Source organism: Salmo salar, chromosome ssa20 (assembly GCF_905237065.1).
Source record: "Salmo salar chromosome ssa20, Ssal_v3.1, whole genome shotgun sequence".
Taxonomy (NCBI): Eukaryota; Metazoa; Chordata; class Actinopteri; order Salmoniformes; family Salmonidae; genus Salmo; species Salmo salar.
This window is the reverse complement of record NC_059461.1, coordinates 90,461,281-90,479,223: the sequence shown is the minus strand read 5'-3', so window position 1 is coordinate 90,479,223 and position 17,943 is coordinate 90,461,281. Positions and strand designations below refer to the sequence as shown.

The window sequence follows — 17,943 nt, the reverse complement described above, 5'->3', positions numbered from 1 at the left end:
AAATACCAACATGTTGTTGGCAAACAGATCAAGCTTCAGTCATTGGCCTTACAGTCCTGCGTTGGGGGGGAAAAACGACCTCAAAGCCATGATATTGGGTTGTGTAATTCAGGCCACAGCGGGTGGATTGCTCCACCAAATCCATTCCCAAATGGCACCCTATCCTATATATAGTGCACTACTTTTGACCAAGCCCGGTCAAAAGTAGTGCACCAAATAGGGAATAGGGTGCCATTTGGGCTGGAAAAAAACCGTCACGTGAAAAAACCATGAACACACTTTGTCCAAATCAATGTGTTTGTATGAACTTGCCAAGATGGGATTTCAAAGAGCAATTTCACAATAAACTATAAACACACAGTATAAACTGTAGTTAGACTTAGCAAGGCTACTTCAACTGTCTCTGTTCACTAATACATATCGCTATCTCATTTTTGAGCGAGAGGAATGAAGTAGTTTATATCACGTTGTAGGCTAAGATTGTAACAATGATATTTTTTGTATCTTAATATCTATCTATGGTTGCAACATTGTAGCAATGCATTGGAGCCTATCGAGTTGCAGCATTGTAACAAACAATCCTGTTCCACATAGGCTATTGCTCTGCCCTCATAATGTTTGACATTGGGGTTGATTTTCAGAGCAGTGTTTAAAGACTACAAGAATGTGACTGTGATCCCCCTTCTTCCTACTTCCAAAACGCTTCCGCTGTCATCTTAAAGAAACACACCGCGTCTCATCAAGCATCAGACTGTTTTGGGGGATTTTACTGGAGTGGATAGGGTGATAAAGTTCCTATTGTGATAGGCTGGGGCGGATTAGAATGTCTCTGATTCGCTGTTGTCTCTGAAGCCTTTCTTGCACGTACAAAGGCTCAGCCGTGACCGTCAGTTGTGTTCTACCAGATGCGACACTCGGTGCTCGATTGCTTTCGACTGTAGGGACCATGGCCGACACATGGGATAATGTTACAATTCCTGAGTTCAACTCCCTTCTTCAAATGGATCCGTACCTCAAACAGTACGAAAAGGACTTCAGGAGGAGGTAAAAAGGCTTTTTCAGCGCTAAGATGCTGCACAGCTCACAGCTAAAGCCCGTCGCTATACCGTGCACAACCGTCAGGCTCGAGCTGGTATACATGTCTATTCGTAATAACACCAGAAACACCAGATAGATACATATTAGTTCACATCCTACAGGGGGCTTCTAGTACATTCATTGAGTGACATTTGAGAGAACCGCAGCATAGCGGTCGCATGAAAGCTCCCTGTGTCCTGAACTGTCGCAGCGACCTGACACCCAGGCTAACCGGGTTGCTAATGGTATGCCAGACACCCAGGCTAACCGGGTTGCTAATGGTATGCCAGACACCCAGGCTAACCGGGTTGCTAATGGTATGCCAGACACCCAGGCTAACCGGGTTGCTAATGGTATGCCAGACACCCAGGCTAACCGGATTGCTAATGGTATGCCAGACACCCAGGCTAACCGGGTTGGTAATGGTATGCCAGACACCCAGGCTAACCGGGTTGCTAATGGTATGCCAGACACCCAGGCTAACCGGATTGCTAATGGTATGCCAGACACCCTGGCTAACTGGGTTGCTAATGGTATGCCAGACACCCAGGCTAACCGGGTTGCTAATGGTATGCCAGACACCCAGGCTAACCGGGTTGGTAATGGTATGCCAGACACCCAGGCTAACCGGGTTGCTAATGGTATGCCAGACACCCAGGCTAACCGGGTTGGTAATGGTATGCCAGACACCCAGGCTAACCGGGTTGCTAATGGTATGCCAGACACCCAGGCTAACCGGGTTGGTAATGGTATGCCAGACACCCAGGCTAACCGGGTTGCTAATGGTATGCCAGACACCCAGGCTAACCGGGTTGCTAATGGTATGCCAGACACCCAGGCTAACCGGGTTGCTAATGGTATGCCAGACACCCAGGCTAACCGGGTTGCTAATGGTATGCCAGACACCCAGGCTAACCGGGTTGCTAATGGTATGCCAGACACCCAGGCTAACCGGGTTGCTAATGGTATGCCGGACACCCAGGCTAACCGGGTTGCTAATGGTATGCCGGACACCCAGGCTAACCGGGTTGCTAATGGTATGCCAGACACCCAGGCTAACCGGGTTGCTAATGGTATGCCAGAAACCCAGGCTAACCGGGCTGCTAATGGTATGCCAGAAACCCAGGCTAACCGGGTTGCTAATGGTATGCCAGACACCCAGGCTAACCGGATTGCTAATGGTATGCCAGACAACCAGGCTAACCGGGTTGCTAATGGTATACCAGACACCCAGGCTAACCGGGTTGCTAATGGTATGCCAGACACCCAGGCTAACCGGGTTGCTAATGGTATGCCAGACACCCAGGCTAACCGGGTTTCTAATGGTATGCCAGACACCCAGGCTAACCGGGTTTCTAATGGTATGCCAGACACCCAGGCTAACCGGGTTGGTAATGGTATGCCAGACACCCAGGCTAACCGGGTTGCTAATGGTATGCCGGACACCCAGGCTAACCGGGTTGCTAATGGTATGCCGGACACCCAGGCTAACCGGGTTGCTAATGGTATGCCAGACACCCAGGCTAACCGGGCTGCTAATGGTATGCCAGACACCCAGGCTAACCGGGTTGCTAATGGTATGCCAGAAACCCAGGCTAACCGGGCTGCTAATGGTATGCCAGAAACCCAGGCTAACCGGGTTGCTAATGGTATGCCAGACACCCAGGCTAACCGGGTTGCTAATGGTTTGCTTTTCGTTCGCCTGTTATATCCTTCCTAACAATACCACATATTCTGCTCGACGTGGTCATACCATTATATTATTACAATTACAAAGCAATACATATAGTCATGTTAGCTATGTCTCTAACTGTTACCCTTTGGTGCCAGTGGCTGACCGGTAGAAGACTAGCCACCATAGTGTTTCACCATCCATCCCTCCTTCCTCAGGTTTCACTGATCATTTGTTCCAGTCAGCCAGGTGGTTCAGCCCAGTGTGTGTGTGTGTGTGTGTGTGTGTGTGTGTGTGTGTGTGTGTGTGTGTGTGTGTGTGTGTGTGTGTGTGTGTGTCTCAGAGCATTTGTATTAGCTACATTCAGAGCCATAGTCTAAACCATATGGTTCTGGCTAGTAGATGCATGGTAACACTTCTGCTGCAGACCTGTGATGTTGTTCATCAGAGGCAACATTGTAGCATCAGTATAGTTGTATGACTATGGTTATAACCATTGACTGAGTGTGTATATATATTAGGTTACAATGTAAAGATGTTTGTCTCTGTGATGTTTCCTCAGATACAATCCACTAGTCAAATGTTCTGAATCATAATTTAACAATAATTTTATTGCACTAATATCAACCACTGTCTTCTACTGAATACTTGATGTATCAGAAGTATAGGGAATTTTATACTGAACAAAAACATATAAACGCAACATACCCAGTTTTTAATAGAATCACAGGCATCATCTTTGTGTGAATTCTCTGGGTGCTGTGTTTAGGCTAGTCTCTGTAGCAGACTCTGGGTGCTGTGTTTAGGCTAGTCTCTGTAACAGACTCTGGGTGCTGTGTTTAGGCTAGTCTCTGTAGCAGGCTCTGGGTGCTGGGTTTAGGCTAGTCTCTGTAGCAGGCTCTGGGTGCTGTGTTTAGGCTAGTCTCTCTCTGGGTGCTGTGTTTAGGCTAGTCTCTGTAACAGACTCTGGGTGCTGGGTTTAGGCTAGTCTCTGGGGTGCTGTGTTTAGGCTAGTCTCTGTAGCAGACTCTGGGGTGCTGTGTTTAGGCTAGTCTCTGTAGCAGACTCTGGGGTGCTGTGTTTAGGCTAGTCTCTGTAGCAGGCTCTGGGTGCTGTGTTTAGGCTAGTCTCTCTCTGGGTGCTGTGTTTAGGCTAGTCTCTGTAACAGACTCTGGGTGCTGGGTTTAGGCTAGTCTCTGTAGCAGACTCTGGGGTGCTGTGTTTAGGCTAGTCTCTGTAGCAGACTCTGGGTGCTGTGTTTAGGCTAGTCTCTGTAGCAGGCTCTGGGGTGCTGTGTTTAGGCTGGTCTACAGACCTACTGACAGTACAGTGGCCTACTCTTACCATGTGAGTCATTCAGCTGGATCCAAATGGGCCCTGGTCACTGTATAGGGAATAATTTATGATTTGTGTTCAGAGTAGAAGTCGTTAACTAGTGAAGCACCTTTTTGTTCTGTATTATTTTCCTTCTATTCACTCTGTCATTTAGGATAGTATTGTGGAGACACTACAATGTTTTTGATCCATCCTCAGTTTTCTGCCATTCAACTTTGCATTTTATTTTTTAATTTAAAAAAAATCACCGACGGCCTCGCTGTGACTTCCCTAAGCAGTTTCCTTCCTGTCTTTCAGTTCAGAAGGACGACTGCATCTTTGATGTGTCCTGGTGGTTTAATAAATCATCCACAGCATAATTATTTGCTTGACCATGCTAAAAGATATTATTCAGTGTCTGATTTGATATTGTAACCCGTCTACCAATCCCTGCCCTTCTTTTATGAGGCTTTTGAAAAGCTCCTGGTTTTTGTAGTTTAATCTGTGTTTGAAGTTCGATACTTGACTCGGGGACCTTATGTATGTATGTATGTATGTATGTGGTAGTCATTCAAAAAATCATGTCAACCCCTATTATTGTTCTGAGTGAGACCATATAACTTGTGTGATTTGATCAGCCAAATGTTACTAAACAAATGAGGGCCTTTTTGTCTTTCTTATAAACCAGGCGAGTCAGTTAAGAACAAATTCTTATGTATAATGACGGCCTAGGAACAGTGGGGTTAACTGTCTTGTTCAGGGGCAGAACGACAGATTTTTACCTTGTCAGCTCAGGGATTCGATCCAGCAACCTTTCGGTTACTAGTCCAACGCTCTAACCACTAGGCCACCCTGCCTCTAACCACTAGACTACCCTGCCTCTAACCACTAGGCCACCTGCCTCTAACCACTAGGCTACCTGCCTCTAACCACTAGGCCACCTGCCACTAACCACTAGGCCACCTGCCTCTAACCACTAGGCCACCTGCCTCTAACCACTAGGCCACCTGCCTCTAACCACTAGGCTGCCCTGCCTCTAACCACTAGGCTGCCCTGCCTCTAACCACTAGGCTCCCCTGCCTCTAACCACTAGGCTGCCCTGCCTCTAACCACTAGGCTGCCCTGCCTGTAACCACTAGGCTGCCCTGCCTCTAACCACTAGGCTGCCCTGCCTCTAACCACTAGGCTGCCCTGCCTCTAACCACTAGGCTGCCCTGCCTCTAACCACTAGGCTACCTGCCTCTAACCACTAGGCTACCTGCCTCTAACCACTAGGCTACCTGCCTCTAACCACTAGGCTACCTGCCTCTAACCACTAGGCTACCTGCCTCTAACCACTAGGCTACCTGCCTCTAACCACTAGACTACCCTGCCTCTAACCACTAGACTACCCTGCCTCTAACCACTAGACTACCCTGCCTCTAACCACTAGGCCACCTGCCTCTAACCACTAGGCCACCTGCCTCTAACCACTAGGCCACCTGCCTCTAACCACTAGGGTACCTGCCTCTAACCACTAGGCCACCTGCCTCTAACCACTAGGCCACCTGCCTCTAACCACTAGGGCACCTGCCTCTAACCACTAGGGTACCTGCCTCTAACCACTAGGCCACCCTGCCTCTAACCACTAGGCCACCCTGCCTCTAACCACTAGGCCACCCTGCCTCTAACCACTAGGCTACCTGCCTCTAACCACTAGGCCACCTGCCTCTAACCACTAGGCTACCTACCTACCTGAGGCCAATACTTATGCCACAAGTAAATATAAAAAAAATTTAATTGAATTTTTACATTTGTATAATTTTGTTTTTGACATTATGGAGTATTGTGTGTAGATCAGTGACAAATAAAATCAATTTCAATGCCATTTTTGTAATTAAAGAAAGTTCAAGGTGGTGTAAACTTCCTGTATGCACTGTATCTTTAAGACTATTTTGACAGGCCTACCGGTTGGCTACACTGTGAATAAAACATGTTGATATCTTATCCAAGCAGAAAACAAAGCCCCCCCCTCCCAGAATGGAATGGGTTCTGTTCTGTGTAATTTAGTCCCTCTCCCTTGGGGTGCTGGAATAGGCAGTGAACCTGGGACATACACATTTTACACTGCTGTTAATTAACTCCTGGTTCAGATACAGACAGTGCAATTTGTGACTGGATGCCATTCGCGTCTCTCCAGGGTGGTCACTAATTGTTAATTACAGCAACATTACTGTAGCATGTTTAGCTTACCTTAGGCTATGGTAGTAGTTCATACTGTAGCTATGTTAATTACAGCAACATTACTGTAGCATGTTTAGCTTACCTTAGGCTATGGTAGTAATCCATACTGTAGCTATGTTAATTACAGCAACATTACTGTAGCATGTTTAGCTTACCTTAGGCTATGGTAGTAATCCATACTGTAGCTATGTTAATTACAGCAACATTACTGTAGCATGTTTAGCTTACCTTAGGCTATGGTAGTAGTCCATACTGTAGCTATGTTAATTACAGCAACATTACTGTAGCATGTTTAGCTTACCTTAGGCTATGGTAGTAGTTCATACTGTAGCTATGTTAATTACAGCAACATTACTGTAGCATGTTTAGCTTACCTTAGGCTATGGTAGTAGTCCATACTGTAGCTATGTTAATTACAGCAACATTACTGTAGCATGTTTAGCTTACCTTAGGCTATGGTAGTAATCCATACTGTAGCTATGTTAATTACAGCAACATTACTGTAGCATGTTTAGCTTACCTTAGGCTATGGTAGTAATCCATACTGTAGCTATGTTAATTACAGCAACATTACTGTAGCATGTTTAGCTTACCTTAGGCTATGGTAGTAGTTCATACTGTAGCTATGTTAATTACAGCAACATTACTGTAGCATGTTTAGCTTACCTTAGGCTATGGTAGTAGTCCATACTGTAGCTATGTTAATTACAGCAACATTACTGTAGCATGTTTAGCTTACCTTAGGCTATGGTAGTAGTTCATACTGTAGCTATGTTAATTACAGCAACATTACTGTAGCATGTTTAGCTTACCTTAGGCTATGGTAGTAGTTCATACTGTAGCTATGTAGTCAAATGCACACTTTTTTAAATTTATATATAGATATATATAGATAGATAGGGTACTTGGCTAAAACAAATACCCAATATGCTCAAGTGTATTGGCTGACAGTGTTTGTGGTTGAAATGACACCCTATTCTCTCTCCCTACATGTTGCACTGCAGCCCAACAAGGGTTCATAGACTATATTGCACTGAGTCTTTTATATTTTATCTGTATGTAGACATTACGTTTGTCTATTCTGTTTATTGTGGCGGCACCGTTTTCACCAAGTCATATTCCTGTACGCAGGTGCATCCTTCTGAATAGGGAACCATTTGGGCTGGTGACAGAGTCTCATGTGTTGGACAGAGTAACTGATGTGAACTCATTTCTGAAAGACTTTGGTTCCTTTTTTGTGGTGAATGGCCCTGTACTGATCTGCTCTTGACGGGGTCCGGTTGTCTTAGGTAAACAGAACAACATGGTTCTACAGTCAATAGACTGAGGTGACTGACTCCCTTTCAGGTCATTACTGAGCTGCTGATGTTTTTTGCTGCTTCAGTCTGGTCGTTGTGATTTTGTTTTTAAAGGGACAGTGGTCATCACTAGGCGGCTTCCACCCGGTTACGTAACCCTGCACCGTAAAGGTTTGCTGCCCTGTATACACTACAGTTCAATAGTTTGGGGTCACTTAGAAATGTCCTTGTTTTTGAAAGAAAAGGCTTTTTTTTTTTTATCCATTAAAATAAAATAAAATTGATCAGAAATAAAGTGTAGACATTGTTAATGTTGTAAATGACTATTGTAGCTGGAAACGGCTTGACTAATTATTTTTTTAACGTTTGGCTCATTCAATTCACCAATCAGTTTGGGCTTTAATACCCTTTACTTACCATTGAAAAGTCAATTCATTCTTTCTTAGCGAATTAAAAATCTCTCCCGGTCTTCTGAATCAAGGTTGTAACGTCAGTACATTAGCCACAGTTTTGTACTGTACTGTCTTTGCAGTAGCCACAGTTTTGTACTGTACTGTCTTTGCAGTAGCCACAGTTTCATACTGTATTGTCTTTGCAGTAGCCACAGTTTCGTACTGTATTGTCTTTGCAGTAGCCACAGTTTTGTACTGTATTGTCTTTGCAGTAGCCACAGTTTTGTACTGTATTGTCTTTGCAGTAGTCGCAGTTTTGTACTGTACTGTCTTTGCAGTAGCCACAGTTTCGTACTGTACTGTCTTTGCAGTAGCCACAGTTTCATACTGTACTGTCTTTGCAGTAGCCACAGTTTCGTACTGTACTGTCTTTGCAGTAGCCACAGTTTCGTACTGTACTGTCTTTGCAGTAGCCACAGTTTTGTACTGTACTGTCTTTGCAGTAGCCACAGTTTCATACTGTACTGTCTTTGCAGTAGCCACAGTTTCATACTGTACTGTCTTTGCAGTAGCCACAGTTTCGTACTGTACTGTCTTTGCAGTAGCCACAGTTTTGTACTGTACTGTCTTTGCAGTAGCCTATGCTTCGGAGGGGCAGCTAGCCTGAACACGCACAGTCAGATTTTCAGCTTGCAGGCAGACACTGGAATACATTTGAGTAATTTTAGCGACTTGCGGTAGTCCAGACGATAGATGACAAGTTCCTGCATTAGGACCTGTGGTGCTTCCTGTGTGAGGTGGTACCCTACGGATGTCGTAGGGCATGGACCTGCAGGATCCAGCCACTGCTTTGATGTTTGCAGAGAACGACAGCTGTGTTGTCCAGGGTCACGCCAAGATTCTTTGCACACTGGGAGTCACTCTTGTCACATTTTATGAGTGACAAAGTGAGGGCTTTGTCATAGGCGCTCTGCTGCGTTTTGCTCTATGCTCTATCCCTAGACGTATCCCTTCCACGTCTGCCATTCGACCATGATGGCAAACTATTTTACATATAGAGGCAGGCAAGGCGGGAGCTGGGTGTGCGTCCCAAATGGCTCACTATTCCCTATATAGTGCACTTCTTTTGACTAGGGCCCCATAGGGCAGTGCACTATATTGAGAATAGGTTGCCATTTGGAAGGCACACCTACAGGCGCTGCTGCAGGGGGCAGGTTAAACCTTGATCAGCCTCCTGTGTGCTGCCGGAGGCCCTCGTAGGACTAACACAAAACCACAGGCGTGGAAATCAACAGCCAGAAAGTAGCATGCTGCATTGGTGGATCAGTGATAGGAATTCAGATGAATGATCAGAGAGGCCTGAGAGAGAGGCCTGAGAGAGAGGCCTGAGAGAGAGGCCTGAGAGAGAGGCCTGAGAGAGAGGCCTGAGAGAGAGGCCTGAGAGAGAGAGAGAGAGAGGAGAGAGAGAGAGAGAGAGAGAGAGAGAGAGAGAGAGAGAGAGAGAGAGAGAGAGAGAGAGAGAGAGAGAGAGAGAGAGAGAGAGAGAGAGAGAGAGAGAGAGAGAGAGAGAGAGAGAGAGAGAGAGAGAGAGAGAGAGAGAGAGAGAGAGAGAGAGAGAGAGAGAGAGAGAGAGAGAGAGAGAGAGATCAGAGAGAGAGAGAGAGAGAGAGAGAGAAGTATAGAGACCGAGAGAGAGAGAGAGAGAGAGAGACCAGAACAGACCAGGGAACGAGAGAGAGAGAGACCAGACAGACCAGGGACCACCGAGAGACAGACCAGATACAGACCTAGGGACCACAGACAGACAGACCAGATACAGACCTAGGGACCACAGACAGACAGAGACCAGTACAGACCGAGAGACCACAGAGAGAGAGAGAGAGCCAGTAACAGACCTGTAGGGACACAGAGAGAGAGAGAGAGACCAGTATACAGACCTGTAGGGACCACAGAGAGAGAGAGACCAGTGTACAGACCTGTAGGGACCACAGAGAGAGAGACCAGTGTACAGACCTGTAGGGACCACAGAGAGAGAGAGAGACCAGTGTACAGACCTGTAGGGACCACAGAGAGAGAGAGACCAGTATACAGACCTGTAGGGACCACAGAGAGAGAGAGACCAGTATACAGACCTGTAGGGACCACCAAGAGAGAGAGAGACCAGTATACAGACCTGTAGGGACCACAGAGAGAGAGACCAGTATACAGACCTGTAGGGACCACAGAGAGAGAGAGAGACCAGTATACAGACCTGTAGGGACCACAGAGAGAGAGAGAGAGACCAGTATACAGACCTGTAGGGACCACAGAGAGAGAGAGACCAGTATACAGACCTGTAGGGACCACAGAGAGAGAGAGACCAGTATACAGACCTGTAGGGACCACAGAGAGAGAGAGACCAGTATACAGACCTGTAGAGACCACAGAGAGAGAGACCAGTATACAGACCTGTAGAGACCACAGAGAGAGATACCAGTATACAGACCTGTAGGGACCACAGAGAGAGAGAGACCAGTATACAGACCTGTAGGGACCACAGAGAGAGAGACCAGTATACAGACCTGTAGGGACCACAGAGAGAGAGAGAGAGAGACCAGTATACAGACCTGTAGGGACCACAGAGAGAGAGAGAGACCAGTATACAGACCTGTAGAGACCACATTTGCTGGTTTTGTTATGAGCCATCCTTCATGGTCGAAGATATTTTTCTGTTGCTGCAACATTGAATTCTTTTTTTTAATAAAGTAAAATCAATAGTGAGAAGATGGATTGTAGAGATGGTTGTTGTCTGATTTGAAGATGCTAGTAGTTGTAGAGCTCCTCTTTGCTAGCCTGAAGGTCACCAACCAAACCCTCCACACTACCGCATCAATCAGGCTTTCTGAACCTATTGGACTTCATAATACAGGACTACTATTATGATACAGGACTACTAATATAATCCAGGATTAATAGACTACTATTATGATACAGGACTACTTTCAATACAGGACTAGTAATATAATACAGGACTAATAGACTACTATTATAATACAGGACTACTATTATAATACAGGACTACTATTGTAATACAGGACTACTATTATAATACAGGACTACTATTATGATACAGGACTACTAGACTACTATTGTGATACAGGACTACTAGACTACTATTGTGATACAGGGCTTATAGACTACTATTGTGATACAGGACTACTATTGTGATACAGGACTACTATTGTGATACAGGACTACTAATATGATACAGGACTAATAGACTACTATTATAATACAGAACTAATAGACTACTATTATAATACAGGACTACTAATATAATACAGGACTAATAGACTCCTATTATGATACAGGACTAATAGACTACTATTGTGATACAGGGCTACTATTATAATACAGGACTACTGTTATAATACAGGACTACTGTTATAATACAGGACTACTGTTATAATTCAGGACTAATAGACTACTAATATAATACAGGACTAATGGACTACTTTTACAATACAGGACTAATAGACACATTTTATAATACAGGACTACTAATATAATACAGGACTACTATTATAATACAGGACTACTATTATGATACAGGACTAATAGACTACTATTATAATACACGACTACTATTATAATACAGGACTACTAATATAACACAGGACTACTAATATAACACAGGACTACTATTATAATACAGGACTACTATTATAATACAGGACTACTATTATGATACAGGACTACTATTATGATACAGGACTACTAATATAATACAGGACTACTAATATAACACAGGACTACTATTATAATACAGGACTACTATTATAATACAGGACTACTATTATGATACAGGACTAATAGACTACTATTATAATACACGACTACTATTATAATACAGGACTACTATTGTGATACAGGGCTAATAGACTACTATTATGATACAGGACTACTAGACTACTATTGTGATACAGGACTACTATTGTGATACAGGACTACTATTATGATACAGGACTACTATTATAATACAGGACTACTATTATAATACAGGACTAATAGACTACTATTATAATACAGGACTACTATTATAATACAGGACTACTATTGTGATACAGGGCTAATAGACTACTATTATGATACAGGACTACTAATATAATACAGGACTACTATTATGATACAGGACTACTATTATGATACAGGACTACTATTGTGATACAGGACTACTAGACTACTATTATGATACAGGACTACTAGACTACTATTGTGATACAGGGCTACTAGACTACTATTGTGATACAGGGCTACTATTGTGATACAGGACTACTATTGTGATACAGGACTACTATTATGATACAGGACTACTAGACTACTATTATGATACAGGACTACTAATATGATACAGGACTACTGTTATGATACAGGACTACTAGACTACTATTATGATACAGGACTACTAGACTACTATTGTGATACAGGACTACTATTATAATACAGGACTACTATTATGATACAGGACTAATAGACTACTATTGTGATACAGGGCTACTATTATAATACAGGACTACTGTTATAATACAGGACTACTGTTATAATACAGGACTACTGTTATAATTCAGGACTAATAGACTACTAATATAATACAGGACTAATGGACTACTTTTACAATACAGGACTAATAGACACATTTTATAATACAGGACTACTAATATAATACAGGACTACTAATATAATACAGGACTACTAATATAATACAGGACTACTAATATAATACAGGACTACTAATATAATACAGGACTACTATTATAATACAGGACTACTATTATAATACAGGACTACTATTATAATACAGGACTACTAATATAACACAGGACTACTATTATAACACAGGACTACTATTATAATACAGGACTACTAATATAACACAGGACTACTATTGTGATACAGGACTACTATTATAACACAGGACTACTATTATAATACAGGACTACTATTATGATACAGGACTACTATTATGATACAGGACTAATAGACTACTATTATAATACAGAACTAATAGACTACTATTATAATACAGGACTACTAATATAATACAGGACTAATAGACTCCTATTATGATACAGGACTAATAGACTACTATTGTGATACAGGGCTACTATTATAATACAGGACTACTGTTATAATACAGGACTACTGTTATAATACAGGACTACTGTTATAATTCAGGACTACTAATATAACAAAGGACTACTAATATAACACAGGACTACTAATATAATACAGGACTACTATTATAATACAGGACTACTATTATGATACAGGACTAATAGACTCCTATTATGATACAGGACTAATAGACTACTATTGTGATACAGGGCTACTATTATAATACAGGACTACTATTATGATACAGGACTAATAGACTACTATTGTGATACAGGACTACTATTATAATACAGGACTACTATTATAATACAGGACTACTATTATAATACAGGACTACTATTATGATACAGGTCTACTATTATAATACAGGTCTACTATTGTAATACAGGTCTACTATTGTAATACAGGACTACTATTGTAATACAGGACTACTATTGTAATACAGGTCTACTATTGTAATACAGGTCTACTATTGTAATACAGGTCTACTATTGTAATACAGGTCTACTGCCACAGTTATTGCAGACACATTTAATGCATAATTTTAAATTATTATGTGTAAGCTAAACATAATGAAATAATTTTTTTTAACATTTTCCTTAAAGTATAATTTTTTTGGGGGGGGGGATTACTAATGTCACTGTCCTCACTACAACAAATACTTAAAGACATGTCATTTTCTGTTATAATATTCAATTGAAATACTGTAGAATCCCATTCATTCCTATGGAGGGCTGCTTCTACTGGGGAGTACCAATATGGCCGACCGGTGGCTTCAAAGCCTCTCATTGGCCAATACACAGCATCAACGATCCATCAACAATCCAGGGTTTATATACATCGCTTATCTGAACTTGGCCTTGCTCTTTCTTTCTCCTGAAACAGACCTGTGTGTTTGTGCAGCTGATGCTATCAGTCACACGTCCCGGACTACACACGTCCCGGACTACACACGTCCCGGACTACACACGTCCCGGACTACACACGTCCCGGACTACACACGTCCCGGACTACACACGTCCCGGACTACACACGTCCCGGACTACACACGTCCCGGACTGACTACAGATAGACAACCAAGTGAAGCTCAACCCTGAAGGCCGCTCTAGGTGCCGATCCTAATTCAATGTGTAGGCTTGGATTAGAATCATTAGTTCCTGATTTTAAGTGTTTTTAATATTAGTTAGATATGACCAATCTGATTTTAAAATCTCAAAATTGTGACTTTTTGATACATAAATGCAACTTTTCAATTTCTGCGTTGTAATGGACCCCATGACCCCATGGTAGAGGTTCAGTGATGGATGTATTGTGTGCTGTCTCTGTACTGTCTGGATTCAGTTCCTCCCTGAGTCAACAGCGATAAATGACATTTGCTGAACTCCTCACAACTGACGGTGCTCATTAACACCTGCTTGTAAATGGGTACATTCTGTTTCTTCCTGTCCCTGTTGTCTTACACTAGAACCCATCCTAATTCACCTCTATGATGATATGACGTGTTAGGGTACATCCCTAATGGCAGCCTATTCCCTATGTAGTTCACTACTTTAGCCAAACTAAGTAAGCCAGTAAGTATGGAGAGACAGTGAAGGCGTTATAACCAGTCAGAGATGGATGGGTGAAGGCTTATAACCAGTCAGAGATGGATGGGTGAAGGCTTATAACCTGTCAGAGATGGATGGGTGAAGGCTTATAACCAGTCAGAGATGGATGGGTGAAGGCTTATAACCAGTCAGAGATGGATGGGTGAAGGCGTATTAACCTGTCAGAGATGGATGGGTGAAGGCTTATAACCAGTCAGAGATGGATGGGTGAAGGCTTATAACCTGTCAGAGATGGATGGGTGAAGGCTTATAACCTGTCAGAGATGGATGGGTGAAGCCTTATCACCTGTCAGAGATGGATGGGTGAAGGCTTATCACCTGTCAGAGATGGATGGGTGAAGGCTTATAACCTGTCAAAGATGGATGGGTGAAGGCTTATAACCTGTCAGAGATGGATGGGTGAAGGCTTATCACCTGTCAGAGATGGATGGGTGAAGGCTTATCACCTGTCAGAGATGGATGGGTGAAGGCTTATTAACCTGTCAGAGATGGATGGGTGAAGCCTTATTAACCTGTCAGAGATGGATGGGTGAAGCCTTATTAACCTGTCAGAGATGGATGGGTGAAGGCTTATTAACCTGTCAGAGATGGATGGGTGAAGCCTTATTAACCTGTCAGAGATGGATGGGTGAAGCCTTATTAACCTGTCAGAGATGGATGGGTGAAGCCTTATTAACCTGTCAGAGATGGATGGGTGAAGGCTTATTAACCTGTCAGAGATGGATGGGTGAAGGCTTATTAACCTGTCAGAGATGGATGGGTGAAGCCTTATTAACCTGTCAGAGATGGATGGGTGAAGGCTTATTAACCTGTCAGAGATGGATGGGTGAAGGCTTATAACCTGTCAGAGATGGATGGGTGATGGCTTATAACCTGTCAGAGGTGGATGGGTGAAGGCTTATAACCTGTCAGAGGTGGATGGGTGATGGCTTATTAACCTGTCAGAGGTGGATGGGTGAAGGCTTATTAACCTGTCAGAGGTGGATGGGTGAAGGCTTATTAACCTGTCAGAGGTGGATGGGTGAAGGCTTATAACCTGTCAGAGGTGGATGGGTGAAGGCTTATTAACCTGTCAGAGGTGGATGGGTGATGGCTTATAACCTGTCAGAGATGGATGGGTGAAGGCTTATAACCTGTCAGAGATGGATGGGTGAAGGCTTATAACCTGTCAGAGATGGATGGGTGAAGGCTTATAACCTGTCAGAGATGGATGGGTGAAGGCTTATCACCTGTCAGAGATGGATGGGTGATGGCTTATAACCTGTCAGAGATGGATGGGTGAAGGCTTATAACCTGTCAGAGGTGGATGGGTGAAGGCTTATAACCTGTCAGAGGTGGATGGGTGAAGGCTTATAACCTGTCAGAGATGGATGGGTGAAGGCTTATAACCTGTCAGAGGTGGATGGGTGATGGCTTATTAACCTGTCAGAGGTGGATGGGTGAAGGCTTATAACCTGTCAGAGATGGATGGGACTTTTTTTTTCTCCTTTAAATAAAAAAGACAATGGAAGTGGCTTGGTTGCTTCTCCTCTAAAGCTCTTCAGAAGTCGTGTCTGCAGCTCTATGGCCCCCTACTGTTGACCAGAGTCCAGAGTCATTAGGAACACAGTGTCTGTTCACACCAAACTGTCGTCTTCAAGCTCCTAGTAGCCTACCATCACTAAATCCTAACTAAATCCTAAAACCCCAAACTGACTGTGGAACAGTGTCTAGGCGAGGGGCAGCAATATGGTGATTTCAGAACATTGAGTTGGCTACCCCTGGTGGTAGAATATTCCTCTACACCAGAGCTGCCAATCTCTCGTCTTCCTTGTAGGTTTTCACTCCAACCCTAATTCACAACTGATTCGATGAATTGGCTGTTCACCAAGACCTTTAACTAGCTTTAATCAGGTGTGTTAGGGTTGGACTGAATACATTCAGGATGGCAGATCTCCAGGAAGAGGGTGGGGCGGCCCTGGTCTATGAATATGATCATATTCGTTATGATCTAAAAAGGCCCAGCTTCTGCTGGATCAGCACTTCTACCTAGAGACGCTTTGTGAATACAGGCCCTGATCTCAGACAGTAATCTTCTTCTGTTGGACATTTTTGGATTTGGAAAAGGAGTGTTTGGAATAATGACTCACTTGGATGAGAAGTTGTTCATACTTTAGTTTTGCAATGGCATAGTTTTTTATATTTAGTCAAAGTCATGCTGCAGTCTGCTATGTACAATAATGTCTTATGGCATTGCTTGTGTCCCATATGGCATCCTATTCCCTATGGGCCCTGGTCAACAGCAGTACACTCCTATAGGGCCCTGGTCAACAGTAGTGTTCTATATAGGGAATAGGGCCCTGGTCAACAGTAGTGCACTCTATAGGGAATAGGGCCCTGGTCAACAGCAGTGCACTATATAGGGAATAGGGCCCTGGTCAACAGCAGTACACTCCTATAGGGAATAGGGTGCCATTTGGGATACTTCCTGGCTGTTACATGCTGACCACACCGCTCGCATTACAAAATACATGTACACTTACATGTTATTCAATCATTCCATCCAAACTGCTCACACTCGTCAACGAGAGTCTGCGTAGCCAGGCGCTAAAATAGAATTTAGTTCATCTATCGATCACCCGATGTCCGCACTCCAGTTCAGTTGGTGGTGATAATGCACTTTAAAGTTGGTTACCACCCGCCGTATAAAGTCCAAAGGAGAAGACTGAAGGAGGAGAGATTAACTAGAAACTGAAGGAGGAGGGGAGATTAACTAGAAACTGAAGGAGGAGGGGAGATTAACTAGAAACTGAAGGAGGAGGGGAGATTAACTAGAAACTGAAGGAGGAGATTAACTAGAAACTGAAGGAGGGGAGATTAACTAGAAACTGAAGGAGGAGATTAACTAGAAACTGAAGGAGGAGATTAACTAGAAACTGAAGGAGGAGGGGAGATTAACTAGAAACTGAAGGAGGAGGGGAGATTAACTAGAAACTGAAGGAGGAGATTAACTAGAAACTGAAGGAGGAGAGATTAACTAGAAACTGAAGGAGGACAGATTAACTAGAAACTGAAGGAGGAGATTAACTAGAAACTGAAGGAGGAGATTAACTAGAAACTGAAGGAGGAGGGGAGATTAACTAGAAACTGAAGGAGGAGATTAACTAGAAACTGAAGGAGGGGAGATTAACTAGAAACTGAAGGAGGAGGGGAGATTAACTAGAAAC

General features: G+C 43.4%; 1 protein-coding gene across 1 annotated transcript in view; it reads left to right on the top strand.

The window, feature by feature from the left end:
- The first annotated feature begins 750 nt into the window (after nt 1-750).
- The window catches only part of gbe1b (glucan (1,4-alpha-), branching enzyme 1b), a 318,001-nt gene continuing 300,808 nt past the window's right edge, over nt 751-17,943 (top strand). The window contains exon 1 of the mRNA XM_045704110.1: nt 751-1,044. Coding sequence (XP_045560066.1) covers nt 947-1,044 — 98 coding nt within the window. The 5' untranslated portion in view covers nt 751-946. The remainder of the gene's footprint in view (nt 1,045-17,943) is intronic.